The sequence below is a fragment of the Argiope bruennichi genome, chromosome 11 (genome assembly GCF_947563725.1).
Source record: "Argiope bruennichi chromosome 11, qqArgBrue1.1, whole genome shotgun sequence".
Lineage (NCBI taxonomy): Eukaryota > Metazoa > Arthropoda > Arachnida > Araneae > Araneidae > Argiope > Argiope bruennichi.
The window spans coordinates 77,510,165-77,527,441 of NC_079161.1; the positions used below are offsets into that span (position 1 = coordinate 77,510,165).

The 17,277-nt window shown below is 30.5% G+C and overlaps 1 protein-coding gene across 1 annotated transcript; it reads right to left on the reverse strand.

Moving 5' to 3' along the window:
- Positions 1–128: 128 nt before the first annotated feature.
- Positions 129–16,837, reverse strand: LOC129956703 (testis-expressed protein 11-like). The gene is made up of 10 exons (XM_056068635.1): positions 16,789–16,837; positions 15,292–15,903; positions 10,448–10,633; positions 6,605–6,669; positions 5,141–5,397; positions 2,792–2,987; positions 1,674–1,784; positions 1,437–1,559; positions 772–956; positions 129–309 (listed from the first exon to the last, which is right to left on the reverse strand). Exons 1-10 carry the CDS (start codon positions 16,835–16,837, stop codon positions 129–131), a joined length of 1,965 nt encoding a protein of 654 aa, XP_055924610.1.
- Positions 16,838–17,277: the final 440 nt, after the last annotated feature.

Below are 17,277 nucleotides of genomic sequence, written 5' to 3' on the forward strand. Positions count from 1 at the left end.
CTGCTCCCATGGCCTGTGTTTTTGTTGCAATCATACTTGAGAACCCGTGGTCTATCAGAACTTGACCAGGGGCACTGCTCCCATGGCCTGTGTTTTTGTTGCAATCATACGTGAGAACCCGTGGTCTATCAGAACTTGACCAGGGGCACTGCCCCCATGGCCTGTGTTTTTGTTGCAATCATACTTGAGAACCCGTGCTCTATCAGAACTTGACCAGGGGCACTGCTCCCATGGCCTGTGTTTTTGTTGCAATCATACGTGAGAACCCGTGGTCTATCAGAACTTGACCAGGGGCACTGCTCCCATGGCCTGTGTTTTTGTTGCAATCATACGTGAGAACCCGTGCTCTATAAGAATCTGACCAGTGGCACTGCTCCCTTGGTGATTATATTAACATCCGGTATATAGCCATACTACGGGCAGCAAAATGCTGTTGACCTTTGACAAACGAGTATTTATCGGCATTTCACGGGAAGGTCACTTTCTCTAGAACAACAGCAGAACTTTTCATTTCCACGATAGGAAGTAGGACGTATTTATGCCGAAATCTTCCCACAGTGAGGAACAAGGCTCAGCTCTTTCTGTTTATGAGATATATTTCCTTTGCATCACAATAACAGATTTGTGAAAAAATTTGTAATTTAAAATACTTTATCTTTGTACACAACGCATATTAGAAAACCAAAATGAATATAAGAAAGCACATGGAATAAACACTTTTCTTTTAATAATTTGATGTATTACAGAGATTTTCTTTTCAGTATTCTTTACACGTCTTGAGTTCCAAAATAAGAGGAGAAGAGTGCCTGTAATTTTTCCTCGTGTAACCCTTTGAGCCCTTTCAATTTTTGCAGAAGTTTCATCGCCAAGGTGCACCATTCGTGACCGCTCGTTGGATTTCCAGCAGACAGCTTGTGTACGCCCCAATTCCAGCACTTAGTCATTAGCCATAAAACCTGAAAAGTAAAAGTACTTTTCGCATTATTGCATCTTAAAATACCTTTTCGAACAGTATGAATCAGATTTTATTTTCACAAAAAAGTGACTAGAAAAACTCTCATAATGAGGCTATTGGTTATTATACCTCCCCAGATGTTTTTCAGGTCTATCTAGCTGTGTAAGTAAAACTAGAGATAAAATATCCAGATGAGCTTGGTGCTGTATTGAAAGGATGAGATGGAATTTTTTCTGGTATGAACAATTTCATTAATCATTCCAATTTGACATCACAATGAATCGACTGAAATAATAATGAAGTCACACAAAGAATGCGATCATTTTAGTGCCAAAGGGAATTCAAAAGTCTCGATGAAATAACCGTTTTATTTATCTTGCCTAGTTAATTTTAGAGATTACTACTATGAATCGGAATCTCTTAAATTAACTTTATAAAAAGGAGATTTGTTTAGGATTTAATTGTAAAAAAAATCAAATACCTTCATCTCCGGATATTCTTGAAAGCTATCATCTTCTTCTAGTCTTTTTAAGACAGTTTTGCAAACATTCATAGTCTGTTCTTCAACAGAGGACGTTACATATTCTTGCGTAAAGAACAAAACCTGGCACAAAAGAAAATCGTCTTTTAAAATTCACTTTTCTCTATAAGTTAACAGAAAATTAGAGGCTTCAGATTATTTTCATTTTCATTCTCTAAATGCTCATATAAAACTTACCTGTAATAATGAATGATATAATTGACCGATTCGACTATCAGTCTGATCAGTTTTATTTATGGCTCCTTCCAAGGCTATTGTAACTAATTTAAAGTTGTTTGAAGAATCTTCCTGCAAAAAAAGGAAAAGAAAATATTAGCAAAGATGTGCAGGTTGTTATAAGACTTAAAACTAATTTAATTATTCTTAAAATGTTTGAAGGGCAATCAAGTTTAACAGTCCCTCGCAGTGACAAGTGAAAACCTTCCTCTTCGTGCTCTATGAATAAGATGCTGCATAGTTATATGTTTCTGCATCTTTCTCAACATCTTGTCATTATCTGCGGCTTATTGCAGTGATAGTTGAATTCTGCTTGTAATATGCATTTTAGCCTCATATCAATGATATGAACAATACATGTATACCTAGAAAGTAAGGCTCAGAAAAGTATACATACTTTAAAGTAGCATTATATAGATAACTAAAAAGTATGCATCAAATTGTCACTGCACAAATAAATTTGAACAATTGTAGAGTTTTGTCAGTAATCGGAAGTGATCAAATTATTGATTGTTGCTGCTAAGACACTGATGATAAATATCTAAGTTCTCAACTGCAATCTATTTTAAGAATGTCAAGTGGCTTATTCGTAGGACCGAAATAAAACAGATATCGCCAAAAACAATGTTAATGATCTCTCTTATTGTTATCATTTAATTGGTTTACTCATATAGTAAAACTCATAAGGCATTACTGTGCACTAGCGGTAATTTTTTAAATAATTGGAAATTTGCGCTTCACTTTTGAACAGACAAATAAACAGATTGAATATAAATTTCATTTCTCGACGTAATCCTCGGCCTTGCCAAGCATTCACGTTAGAATTCAAAATTTTTGGGACAAGATGGTTTGAAACTAATAAATTTAATGCGCGTTTTGCATTGAGTAATGTATTCGTTAAGAGGAGGAACTCCGTAATACAACATTTTGCATGTCTCTGAATGGGGGTTGTGATAGTGTTACGAATCTGTAATATAGATTCCTTGAACAGTTAATCTCATAGAAACAGATCTTTAACATTATAGATCTTTAATGCATACTGAATTCATGATAGATCATTGATATGAATAATAACTCACGTAAGCTATCGACGCCACTAATTGCAGTGCTTCAGCATCGACAAAAGGCATTTGCAACATCCTTCTCAGAATACTTTCTGCTGAAGGATCTTCCATCAGGAGTCTGGTTTCAAATTCGTAGACATGCAACAAAGAAAGAATCCTGGTGTTGTCCTTTTCAATATTTCTGCATATATCTATAGATGATAAAATCTTCCTAGACGAAATAATATAGCATTTCATGAGAAGATGATCAATATCGAATAAAGGTAAAATCTGGGATGTTTATATGATCAGTATAATAGGCCGCGGTGGCCTGGTGGTAAGGTCCCGGCTTGTGAGCCGTAGGGTTTCAGGTTCGAGACTCGATTCCACCTAAGAACCGCCGTGTAAGGGGATCTGTTGCAAGTTAGATCCGTCGTGCCAAACGTCCTACCACTGGTGTGGTGTGATGTAGAGAGAGGGGTGCCAGCTCAGGTGTCGTCCTCGTCATCTGACCGCGGTTCAAAATTACGAGGTCCGTGCCAAAAATAGCCCTAGTGTTGCTTTAAATCGGGATGTTAATATAATTGAACTTAATTATCAGTACAATTTTTAGAGCATTTGCTAAGTTGGATAAATAATTTCAAAGCACTATTTAAATCAATAAAATTTTGTATTTCTATTTAAATTTTGTCCACTGTTGGTATCAGTAATTCACATTTTATTTTGTTTCCAGAAACGAATTTCCACATCAATGAATAACATTCGACTTTTAATGAGGTTTTCATGAACTTATAACCGTAACAGAGAAATAAATCGGTGTTTGATTTATGTTATTTTGCTTAAGGTATCCGACTAGGTTAAAAACATGAATTTCATGAAAATTCTCATTTTTATTTTTTAAAGTTTCATAAAATAGGCACGTTTCTTTTTTTTCCGGTGATATCTTTGTTTTGTTTCTATTTCAATTAGAAGCCACGTTATAGCAAACTATTTACATACTTATCCATAAGCATTTAAAAAGTTTAAATGCATTTTCAGAAGAACGAGTTCTTTTATAATTCTACTGTAAGAGTATTGTCATATCTCAAAAAAAAATCGTTTATTTAAGAAAATTTACAATTAGTGCACGTTATGTTATGCAGAATGTAATGAACTATAGATTTGATGTTGAATGTTCTAGAAGTGTATTTATGATTGTTTATGTGAATATTGTTGGAAAAATTCCGAAATTTCGAGGATAATTTCATATATTAGACAAAAAAATTACTTTTGAATATCATTCTTAGATAATAATTAGTTACACTCTAAAAATATTACGCATGTAATGTTACAAGGAAAAGTGAAAAACTGTAAAACAGTTTGTGGTGACGCTTTATAAGCCAGATAACAGCTACGAGACACGAAAAATTTCTTTTGTCTAGTGGTCTTGTTACTCGGCTACGAACCCAAAGGTTGCGAGTTCGATCCTCGCCTATCGCTAATAGCAACAAGTTCTTTTCTCTAGAACTTTTCTTCTTTTTAGGCTATTAAAAGATTAATATGGAATGTATTTTTAAGAAAAATCACTTTTATTTGATACAACACAAAAGTAGGACTTTAACTGCATCGTTCTGCAAGAAATTATTGTGACAAAATTAAAACTGTATATGCTATGAAATATAAGCGGAAGTGAAACGCCTATTTCGAAATTAATGACAAAAAGAAAATAGTTTTTAATCTTAATTTTAAAATTGGCAAAAGCAGGCGAATGAATATTTTTACAGATGAGTTTGAATTTCGTAACATTCAAAGCAACGTAACATTATAAATTAAACTTATTAAAGTAAAGAACTTATTAAAGAAAAGAAAAAACTTACAGAAATGAAATCGATATCATTAAAGAGATGATTTTTTTGGTTTTTAGGATAATGCAAAAATTTTTGGGGAAATTAATAGTTTTGGATGTCATCTATTTCCACAGGTCAGTCATAATGATTATCCATAACGATGATTAAACCTATTTTCACTCTCTATTATTAAACTTTCCGATTAATGATTGTTTCTTAATTTCTTTTACATCTTCTGACTGAATGAAGTATTTGACACGGCAAACAGTATTTATCATACAATAATTTTATTTAATCACCGAAATGTTGAATTAAGAGCAGCTGTAAAATCGCTGAATAAAGCAGTCTGCTGAAACTTTCATACATCGTAATGTTTACATATGACTGTTGCCATTCCGTAATAATAAAAGTGATTTCTGTGCCACATTCGTTAGTTTTATATTATATATATATATATATATATATATATATATATATATATATATATATATATATATATATATATATATATATATATATATAATATTATTCAATCTACTTCAAAAGATAATTTTTTTACCTGGAAATATCTTTGCTTTCTTCTTCCATGCCTTCTGACTTGCTATTTTCTCGTAGAGTTTGAATTCCAGCTGCTATTACAAAAATGAGGGCATTTTTAAGACGCACATATGAACCTTTTAGTTTCTCAAGAAACTGACAGCAAATATAAAAAAATTCAAAGACGTTTTTGACTTTAGTGCCTTCTTTCAGAGCCATATTCCAAGCTACTCTACAAAACCATTCCATCATGTCTTCAGTCGCATTTCCTTTCTCAACCTATAAAGACCATTAAATATATTATTTGTATCGAAGTTAGTTTTTCTAATGATACGTGAATCATATAAAAAAGGTTACAATTAACCGTGAAGTCATATAAAAATTAACATAAAAGACCAATTTTTATTTTGGAGGGATCCAGCTGAGATTTCCTATTCTTCCTTGGTTGTCTTTTAATTTTAAATTTTGTGAATTGGTAGAAAACAAAAATGGAATAAAATTTTAAATTTCTGCGAATTTTTTAAAAATTTATTCACAATAAGTTTGTAATACTTAAGTTCCTTTCTTTGAATGAATCGTTGAAAAACGAACATACCATAGATTAGAAGGGAGACTCCTCGAAACCTTAGACAATATATTTTGATTCTGTTAGAAATGCTGCCGTACCGATGATCGCATTGGAACTTCTAATCGGAGCTATATAAAAAGTTTGATAAAAAAAATAATTGAAATTTACTAGATAAAAGAATTAAATATTGGTTAATTTTTATAATGCATCTTTTTGTGGCTTGCATATCCAGTCTTCTTTAAAAATATAAATACTTCTATAATGAAAAATTAATTCGCCGTTTGGAACTCTTGTGTTAAATCACTGTTAAGAACTCTAATACATTCTATACAAGTATGTCTATAAAAACGTATCACATAATATCAAAGAAGCCTCGATGTGTTACGTGTTATCAAGGGAGTTGAAAAACATTCTATATATTTTATAGAAAGTATTATATATGATCAAGTTTGAAGTAAATTTAAAATTGACAGTTGGCAATCATGAAGCTTTAAGTAAAATTTCGCATTAACACTTCTATTTATTTCCAACAAAAATAAGTAACTAAAATTTGAAAACCTCAGTTCTAATTTTGCATTTAAAATAAGGTCGTACGGCGCATAACAACATGGTTTAGTACCCAATGCCTTATTTTCAGCAGATTTCGTATATTTCATAGACCCCCATCCCCAAACTCCACAATAAAAAGGCCTTTATTCAAGAGTATACTCTTTAAAATGATCCTACCCCTTAAAATGTTTATCTAATGGTAGTTAATTCGTGGCGTTTTTGTTTTAAAATCTTGAAATAATTACCAATTTTTGTTCCAATACCATAATTAGAAAAATTATCAAAGACTTTCCGAAATCAAATGTTACTGAATGAATTGTACTATACAAGAAAAGTCTATATGAAAACGTTTTATAATTGATTACTTACATGTTCAGAAATTTCCAAGGCTTTCCTCAAGCAAATTATGATTTTTTCTTGCTCTTCCATCATTTCTGGAAAAATAATTTCATTTACAAAATTTTAATTTTATATAAAATGTTGCTTATTTCTAACTATTACACAGCTTGCTCCTAATGTTTGAATTCATTATTTGTCTACCCCCCTCCAAAATAAAATACCATTTTGTTTGTAAAATTATTGAAAAGGAATGAAAATTTTCCCAATACATTCCTTTCTTTTCTAACCCAACAGGTTTTAACATTTTCTTAATAGTGTCAAGACCTCTTGGAAAATAGGTTTTTCATGTGTGTATACTAGCAGTAGCAGCGCAGTGTTGCCTGTGGCATAACATCCAAGAGGAAAAATTAGCTTTAAGTCTAGCTTCCACCCGATATGATATGAACATACCACGCAACATCAAACATAAAAAATATATTTAGAAATCATCAAAAATAACTGCAAAACCAGTTTTCATAGCATACATGTTCATTCAGAAATATTTAGACTGTTAAAAAGGTAAAAATATTATATATTCATAGACAAAACAATTCACTAAAACTATAAATAGAAAAGTTGAAGCATCATTCTGTAATCCACATGGATCGTAATGGGCGGAATACTCCTTTTCGGTCCAAATATCAGGAACATTTGTTCTTTCACTTCTTCTCCTCTGTCTCAAATTTAAATATTTTTCTCTGCCAGCAGACAGTCAGTCACATCACTCTTCATGCAATTCATCCTGTCTCTGCAATTCAATTGGAGTGCGATTTGAGGAGAGACGGTTACTTCTCTGAACAGAGGACCCTCCCTCCCTAAGTGTGGACATTCTTTCTCTAATATTCGCTAACCGAACGTTTCTTTCCTCTCATTTTCATTATCATGCAACTAATGAAGCATTTTGGCATTTAATGTGCTCCGGCCAAGATTAGATTTTCTTCTTTTTTCTTCTTTTTTTTATTGGAGAAGGGGGGGCATAATGAGTTTTAAATCACTGTTTAAAATCAGACGTAAACAAATAAATTTATCGCATATGCATACCACAACTCTCTTGCTATTTGCGCATGCGTAGTTTGAAGTTTTCGCACATGCACTGATAAGTGCAAAGAACATGTACTGCTGCTTTACGCATGCGCGATTCGTAGTAGGAAAATTATTAAAATTACAATTATAAAACTTTTTTTTTTCTACACTGATATGACTTTAATATATTAAAACCTTCCCCAATAAATGTCCTATAAAATAGCACAAATATCTTCAATATTAGTTAAGTATTTATCGAGTTTCTCTCTTTCAAACACACATACACTTTCAGTGGACTTCATTTTATACTATGCATAGATGCAAACATATATTTAGCATTCATTTGTAGTCTACTCATGGTTCCTCTGGCATAAAAGGATATTGTTACGGAATTTCCGGGGTTCATTTGGATAGTGAAAGTTATATGGTGTGAAGAACGCTCAATCACCAGGCGGCAGTAGAAAATAAAACAACGGCGTTTATTTACACGAAGACACACAGGTCAGCACAAAGAGGACAACTATATACAGCACAGAAGACGATTATCTTCAGCAGAGACGTGCAGCAACAACAGCATGCACAGCAGCATACGAAACAACATAAACAGCAGCATACAACAGATTCTACTTCAGACAATAGCACACAGCTTAGTTCAGCACTAGCTTCACTCCGTCGCTGCTCCGCTTATCTCTGGAAAGCCAGTTTTTTTTTTTTTTTTTTACTGTCGATTCCGACTACTCTTCGACTTCACTGGTTCCCAACCCTATTCACCACTGCCCGGCAACTGCGAGTGCTTCCTTTTATAGATCTCAGGAGGCGGGGCTAGAAGCCTCTCAACCAATCAGGAACGTTCGAGGGGTATCTCCGTTCCTACTGGACGGATCGGGAAAATTCTCGATGTTTCGGGTATAATCTATTTGGGCGGCAAAGTCGCCAAATTCGTCGCCAACTCGCCAAATGGTCGCCAAGTTAATCAGTTAAGTTTAGTCACAATTTTAGTTCCAATTTCGTTCGTACGAAACATTAGTTTTATTCATAATGTTCTTGAAGTAATTTTAAATTCTCTGAATGAAAATTAATATTAATTTGAATGTTTACCTTACGTTACTATTAAAATTGGATTTTAAAAAAATGCTTTAAAAGAAGAATAGAGTTCTTTTTTTACTATTTCCTGTAGGAAATATACAAATAGAGAACATCACTGTTTTCAATAATTTCCATCCCCAGATGATGACGAGTCTTTACGTTTTAGATTTCCCCGATCCCATTACAGACAATTTTATCTATGACCTTGACTTGATGACCTTTTGTAATGTGATCTTTGAGTAAAATTCGTAGGTTTCTAACAAATTTTGAAAGAAAACCATTCATGTTTTTTTTTTATCTGAGAGTAAGTTAATACCATAATTACATAACGTAAAGAACTAAATAAATGAAATTTGGTGTAAGTTTTAGCATCCAAAATATAAAAACAAATCAATTTTTTGGACCAAATTCATCAATGGCATCTTGTATCTTCGCATTTGTTTAAAGACAATAACTCAGTGACTTTAGATAAATGCAAATCCAGTATGTGATTTTAATTCTAAAATGTGTAGTTCTCTTTCATATTTCAGTTTCAATTAGCTGAAAAAAATATGCCTAAAATACATATTTTTCTTCACTGTACTACGGAGAACGAAACTGTCAAGTGCAGGACTCTGAAATAAAAAATGGCAGTTACGGCCTTGCATAAGGTTCACCTGTTTGTTTGGTACATATTCCCAAATTTTTCTGTCAGGGTTTAATTCTGCTCGATTTCTTTTCATGGTTGATTTCTTTTAAATTTTTAATATTCAAAATTAACTCTGTATAACTATTTGTAACAAGAAAATAAAAAAACATTTTCAAAGTGTTAAGCAAGCGTTACTATTTCTCCAGTTCAGCTTTGTTAATACCGATAAAAATCAGACATTTAAATGTATATTTGTTAATATTAGAAAAAAATAGATATTTGATAGAAATTTTCTTAGTTCTGGTTAAAACGGTCATTTAATTTTAATAAAGATTGAAATCAAAACCTCATAAAGAAAATCTTTTCTTCTTTAGGAAGGGTTGTTAAAACATGTACCTGATTGGAATTTATAAACACTGATTAATATAGGTATTTAATTGTAATCTCGTTGATATTGATAGAAGCAGACATTTGATTGTAATTTGTTAATACTGTTTAAAGCAGGCATTTAATTTTGTTAGTAAAAAAATAGAGGGATAATTTGCAGTTATATAAGTAGTGTAAAAATAAAAAAATTCTGGTACGTCAAACATGCATGAAAAAAAATTATAAAGAAGCACAAAACTAAAATTAAAAGTGCAAAAGTAAAAGTGTTGTTTACAGTGTTTTAAAATACTGTTTAAAATTCTGTAAGCTGTCTTTCATTGCCGCATCTTAACAACTGAATCCGTTTAATTGTGAATAAATTTATTCCTTTTCTGTCTTCTTTTGCACGAATTCACTAATGGCAAAACAGAAAAACTGATTACACAGTTTTCGATGAGAGTATTTTTATACTTATACAAAGTATGCATTTTCACATGAAGTATCTATACTTTGCATACATACCTATATCTTTCTAGTAAGAATCATTCCACCAAATAAATTCTGCACAGCCATTGGAATTTTTTACAATTTTTACTTGGTAGATGATTATTAATTTATTTGTTCAAAATTTTCTAAGTTTGTTTACTTAAAAATTGAAGTAGCCTATATCTTATCAACTCATGATGCTTTTAATTTTATATCAAAGTCAATGATGTATTTAACGTCTTTACCTGTTGAGCCAAGATAGAGCTTTATAAGAATTTGAGACAGTTTGAGATGAGAAAGGCTTCCTTCGTTGACGTTGAATTTTTCAATCAGTAATTCTAAGATCTTGCAAATGAAAGCTGTTTTTCCAATAGATAATGCTTTTCTGCAGCAAGCCAGAAGAACCTCTTCCAGTGAATGATCGTAGCCACCTACAAATATTTCACATTTGAAAAGCGATCTCTTTGCAATAAAATCATTTATAGATTTATTTTAAAATAAATCAGTTTAAACATCAAGCTTAGTTATTGATAAAGTCAGCATAAATAAAAACAAAAAGGAAACATTGATTTACCAATTAATTGCCTTTTATTACCTAATATTTTTTAAAATGAAATATATAAGATACATAAACGCTAAAAATATTAAATAAATATATTACTTAAATATTTTTAGCGTTATACGAGAAAAATTTCATACAACACTATTTCCTACCGAACGAATTACATAGACTAACTACTACATATTAGTTTCATTTTAGCATTTACAGTGGATCAATTTTTAATTGTGAAATTAACTTCTTCTTTCAAAAGTATTTGATGAAGTAAATTCTTTAAGTTTCATTTTAGCATTTACAGTGGATCAATTTTTAATTGTGAAATTAACTTCTTCTTTCAAAAGTATTTGATGAAGTAAATTCTTTAAGTTTCATTTTAGCATTTACAGTGGATCAATTTTTAATTGTGAAATTAACTTCTTCTTTCAAAAGTATTTGATGAAGTAAATTCTTTAAGTTTCATTTTAGCATTTACAGTGGATCAATTTTTAATTGTGAAATTAACTTCTTCTTTCAAAAGTATTTGATGAAGTAAATTCTTTAAGTTTCATTTTAGCATTTACAGTGGATCAATTTTTAATTGTGAAATTAACTTCTTCTTTCAAAAGTATTTGATGAAGTAAATTCTTTATCGTAAAAAGATTCGAGAGAATTTTTTTTAAATTTTCAACTAGCTATCTTTGGCAACTGTTTAACTCTTCAGAATTAAATCTTTCAATTTACTATTCTGTGTAATTTGGCCTTAATGGCCTCTTCAGCAAAATATAATTTAACTTCAAATTTTGAGAAACATCTAATTCATATTATATTAGAAAAATTGCTCTGTGCACAGAATTCTTCATTTCCCTAATTATATCTTCATACATCCAATTATATCATAGAAAAGAGCAGCAGCGTTTAAAAGCGGGAACACGCTGCGTTTGCAAAATGCTTCAACGTTCTTAGTTTTGAAGTTAAATTGAAGCATTAAGAACAACTATTTTTCGAAATTTTACTACAAAAACATGCTTTATATTGAAACCAATTCAATACTGAAAATAAGACATTTCTTTAAGACTTTAATAAGACTTTACTTTCTTACTTTTACTTTACTTTACTTTCTTACTTTTTCTTACTTTTACTTTCTTACTTTTATACTTTCATAAGACTTTACATTTTCACCAACAACAATGGAAGAAAAATTCAAGATAAAATATTTCCGGCAATAATGAAAACGATCTGAATGCCACATGAAACATATTATTGTAAAATGTGCTTCAAATATTTTTTTTCGATTGATTAAAAATAGAAAAAGTTATACGACATGTAAATCGGTGTAGTAGAAAAAAATAATTTTTTGAATTTTTAGATGATGTAAAATCTTTCTTGTGCAGTAATATTTTTAGAAATCCTTGCGGGAAACCGCTATAATTTTGCTTATTTTTTTTTAGTTAACATTTCAAAAAACATTCTCAGAGAGCACATTTTCAACTTCCAAAGTATATTTTCACCAAATTTGCCAACTATAGATCTTATATCCTTTAGAATGCCAATACACGAACTGACATCCACACACACATATTGTCCTTTATCTATACTTATGAAAAAGATCAGTGTGTGTGTGTGTGTGTGTGTGTGTGTGTGTGTGTGTGTGTTGGCCCTCCACAGGCCAGACCGTTTGATCTACAGCTACCAAATTTGGTAGAGGTATACCTTAGAGGTCGGAAATGTGCACCTGGGGTGCCTTTTTTGAATTTTTAATTAGAATTTTAATTATTAATTAAAAACTAACTTTCCCGCCAAAAAATCTTCCATTTTCCTCACCGTCAAATGAGTAAGGCTTCAAGCTTTTTTTTTCCAACAGTAATGAGGCTAGGGTTAACATTTTTCGGCCGATTATTTCAAACGATTCTGTTTATTTTCTTAATGTTTTATGCATTTAAAATTAAACATTGTTAATGAATCGATCTTTCAGATTCATTCTGAAGTACTTTTGAATTAAAATAAAGCAGAATAAAGAAATTAAAAATTTCTAATCCGCATAGCGTTACCCCAACTGGAGTAGAAAATTCACGCATTTGCGTTACCGTAACTGGCGTCGAAAATTCACGCATGCGCATTGTGTTCTGATTATTGACAATTATTATCAACGGATGATTCTTGATTTAAATTATTTTTAGATTAGTTGCATGCTTTTGTAATTAAATTGTATTTAAGTTAGTTATATATTTTTTGTATATGCTTATAGTTTTAAATATATCGTTTTTAAGTATTTTTTTTAGCCTGTTTTCGACCGATTTTTTTAAACGATTTGTTTTATTTTCTTAGTGTTTGATGCATTTAAAATGAAACATTGTTAATTAATCGATTTGGTCATGATGAATCTGAGAAAATTATGTGACAAATTCTTGAAATGTTACATAAATTAAGAAAGATATTCTTTAGTGCCCATAAAGTTTAAACGCTCAGTGACTCTGTTTTCAGTAATCATATTACAAAAAAAAAATACTTTGTTTCAGTAAAAAATATTATTATATTAATTGCAGATTAATCCTTTCCACTTTAATTTAAAGTATAAATTCTACGGGAGCTAACAGAAAATGAGAGAGATACATATTACGTTATGACTGAAGGCCTTTATAATATTATGAATGAATTAATTATATGACTATCAAAATTTGAAGTTTTAAAATATTTTAATGAAGAAGCTACTGAAGTATGAATTGCATAAAATATTTAATTATTAAAATTTTAACGAACATTAAGTTTGGCGAACCGGCTGATCGCCAAATTCGGCTAGTTATCAATAAAAACTTATTCTTTGGCTTCTAAATTACCCTTCCCGGACAAAAATGGAGCCATCATCATTATAGGATCAATAATAGAAATAATATGAAAGGAATAATGCTTTGTCAGGTATTCGATATCTGAAAAAAATTAATTCAAAAAATCACAGCGATTTACAAAAATTTCTTCGCCTTTGGAAATTAAATTAATTTTATATTCTTTCTCTTTTTCAGTATATGCATACATTCTGGAAATAAAACGATTTTGATTCACAGATAAGCTGGAAGTATATGTTTTTGCTTCAACAGTAAAATTAAAAATTTAAAAAAATATGCGAAACTTAACTAAAACTAAAGAATTTTATCTTTTATTCTTTAAAACACTGAAATTTTGGAAATGCTGCCTTTAAGAAATACAACAAGCGAGTTGCATTTTCTTCTAGTTAAATAAGAAAAGAAATAAATAAAACTTTATTTGCTTTAAAGGAATAAATTTCAGTATTATTAAAGACCAGCCGCCTCTGACGACCAGCTGGTTCGGCACAATAATTGCAACCAAAAAAATTAATAAAAGCGCTCATAAGCAATTTGATTCTAATGATTTCTCCAATAAAGTAGCTTAAAAGTTCAAATTTGATAGATGTGGAAACGGGCCCCAATTTTAGGAACTTTGGAGCCTATTTTGTTCACTGCGCGATGGGCCTGGTCAATTCTCTCTGACTGTCATCTCATTTACAATTTCAGTTTTAAACGAAACAGGGAATAATTAAGCTTCAAGAAGCGAATAATTGGATTGTGAATTGAAACACATCCATAAAATATGCAACAATAATAAGGAAAACTTTTCCTCATTGGATCCTAATACTGAATATATTTCTAAATTTTTGAAATATCTTAGTGGATTTTTAATTTCTGATTGAACAAAAGAAATTAGTGCTATACAATAAGAAAGAAACATTCCGAACTTAAAGAACCTGAATACATTTTTATACATTCAACAATATTAGATAAGAGCAGTGATGTTTACAAATGGTTAAATTAAAAAAGAAATTCAAGAATGGAAACTTAATCAAAATGAAAAACGTAGGCTAAATCTTCATACCCTGGATTCTAATTTAAAAAAAAAAAAAAAAAAAAAAAAAAAAAAAAAAAACGTAACGATAAATAGTTGAAAGCGATTTAAATTTAATTATAATAATAAAAGGTATTGTAAAATATACTTATATTTTAAAAAGTCCATTAAAAATTAAAAAATATGGCAGCTAAATTGATATCATAGAAAAGATGGATAATGATAAAATAATAAATTATGGATAAAATTTATTTTTATGCTAAAAAAATTTTTGCAAATTGTCAAGAATTATGTATATTTCTTCACTCCTGAGTATATTTATGGTAAATATTTTATCTTTGTTTCCAGCAATCTGCTTTTTTCTCTTTATTATTAATAAAGAATATCAGCTGATTTTGCCGCTTTGAAGCAATACACCTCAATCCAAACTTCCACACCAAGCCAGCTTGGGGGCATTTGCCTTATAGCTACATATTGAATGCGCCGCACCATCTCAAGCATCGAATTGGTACAATATGATAGTAATTTTGACACTTGAGCCAATACACCGAAATCAATAAGCAAAAATTCCTCTTAAAATCCGTTTCAAGCTGGCGAAATGAAGACTTTACATCCAAACTTTTCAGTTTTGGATTTAAGAGGAAAATTATGAAGAAAAATTTAAACTGTTTTTTTTTTAAAAAAAAATGATCTTACCAGTGTATTTTAATGCTATATCAGCCAGTTCTTGGTCTTCGCACATTATTGCTATTTGAAGTCCCAAATATAGATGGAGAAAATCTGTGTTTGAATTAGGGCATTCGATTTTCATAAACATTTGTTTAGCCAGTTGTCCTTCATTCATTTCCAAATAGCACAAGCAAATTCTTTGCTTCAAGAAAGTTATAGCCGCACCACTTATTCTCGTTGTTTCAACAAATTTCAGGAATTTTTTATACCATGTTAAAGATTGCATGAAAGATTGTGATTTGAATAAACGATCAGCGTAAGAAAACAAAACTTTGCAAAAGGAGTTTGTCTGCTTTAGAGTGACATCTGTAGATTTTGCTAATCTTATAGCATCTTCGAGTAAAGCACTTGCCTTCTCCAAGGAACTAGTTTTTAAATGTACTTGTAATTCCAAGCTGAATAAATAGAATTTTTCTTTCAATTCTAAACGTCTTTGTCTTTCTTTATGAATAAAATCTATAGCAATTCTATAATATCCTTTTCCATTCAATTTTTCAACAACTTCTGATATAAAAGATGTAGAAAAATCACCTGATTTGTGGTAATGACTTAAAATATCTGCAATGGTATTTTGATTTCCTGAAAAGAACGCAGCTGTGAATAAATCAGGTAAGAATGCTACTGGCACATCTTTCTCCTTTATCAAATTAAATATTTTCAAACATTTTTGCCAATTAGTGGCTATGCTTTGTTTCGTATAAATATGGGTTAATAATTTCGCGATAATAGAAATACTCTCGCAAGACGGATTTACGTCAGTTGCTATTTTCAATGCTGTTTCCAACAACGTTATTGAATGTTCATATCGTTCTTTCTTATAGAATTTGATGCTAACGTTGTAGCAAATATTAATGAAATATTCTCGATGATCTGGAAAATCTGAAAGTCTTGACTTTACTTTCTGAATTTCATCAAAACTTTCATCAAGTTTTCCTCTGTTGCTTATTGTTTCAATGTGATACAAATCTACAGATATTTTTTTATCCATGAGTATTTTAGTTACAAATACGTCACTGTGTTTATATTTATCAATTATTGTCTCTGTTAATTCTTTACACTTCACGACATAATATTCTCCTTTTTCATAATGCCCATGACAGTTAAAAAGTCTGACCATTTTCGGACATTTGCTCATGAAAGTAAACGCAATGCTGTTATATTCGATATCATTATCATTTAACAAATTCAAAACCGTTAATGATAACATACAATATAATTCAAGACGAATTTCATTCTCTTCAGAAGAACATTTTTTGCTATCTTCTATGTACGATAAAGAAAAGCTGATGCATTCTTTAATGATATTTGTTATTTTCTCCTTTTCATCTTCAATTAAATCTCTTTTATCAGCCAGCTGTTTTAAAAAATCTATATATCTCGTTAATGTTTCAGGATCTGCGTTACTTCTTAATAAATTTAAAAGATCTTCTATTTCTCTAGTAAGTAATTTAAAATTTGAAGTACCTTTCATAATGCTATTCCCATGGGAAACTGAGCAATTTTCTCCTTCCATACTGTTCCAGTTCCTAAATTCCAACTACAGAGAAGGAGAATCCACCTTTTCCGTGATTCGAACTACTTAAACACATTTAAAAAAATTCTTACGAACTTGTTTTCTTTCTTTTTAAAAAAAGAATTATCGTCTGCAAAAGAAGTCAACAATGTAATTGGAATTTTCAAAAATTTAAAGGTATACTTTATGAATTAGTCAGTTAAAAAAAAAAAAGACAATATTTTTCGCTCCTTCTAATGAATTTTACTTGACCGAAATCAAATGATCGAATCGAATTGAATGACCCGAAAACAGTATCAAAGTAGTTAAACTCTTGCTAATTCTGAAAGATTTTAATTTCTAATTCCGATAAACGAAAATAATTCCAATTCAGTTACTTCTACTTTTCTTTACAAAATAGTTCTCAGAACAATTATACTATTAAGAAATTCGAAATAAAT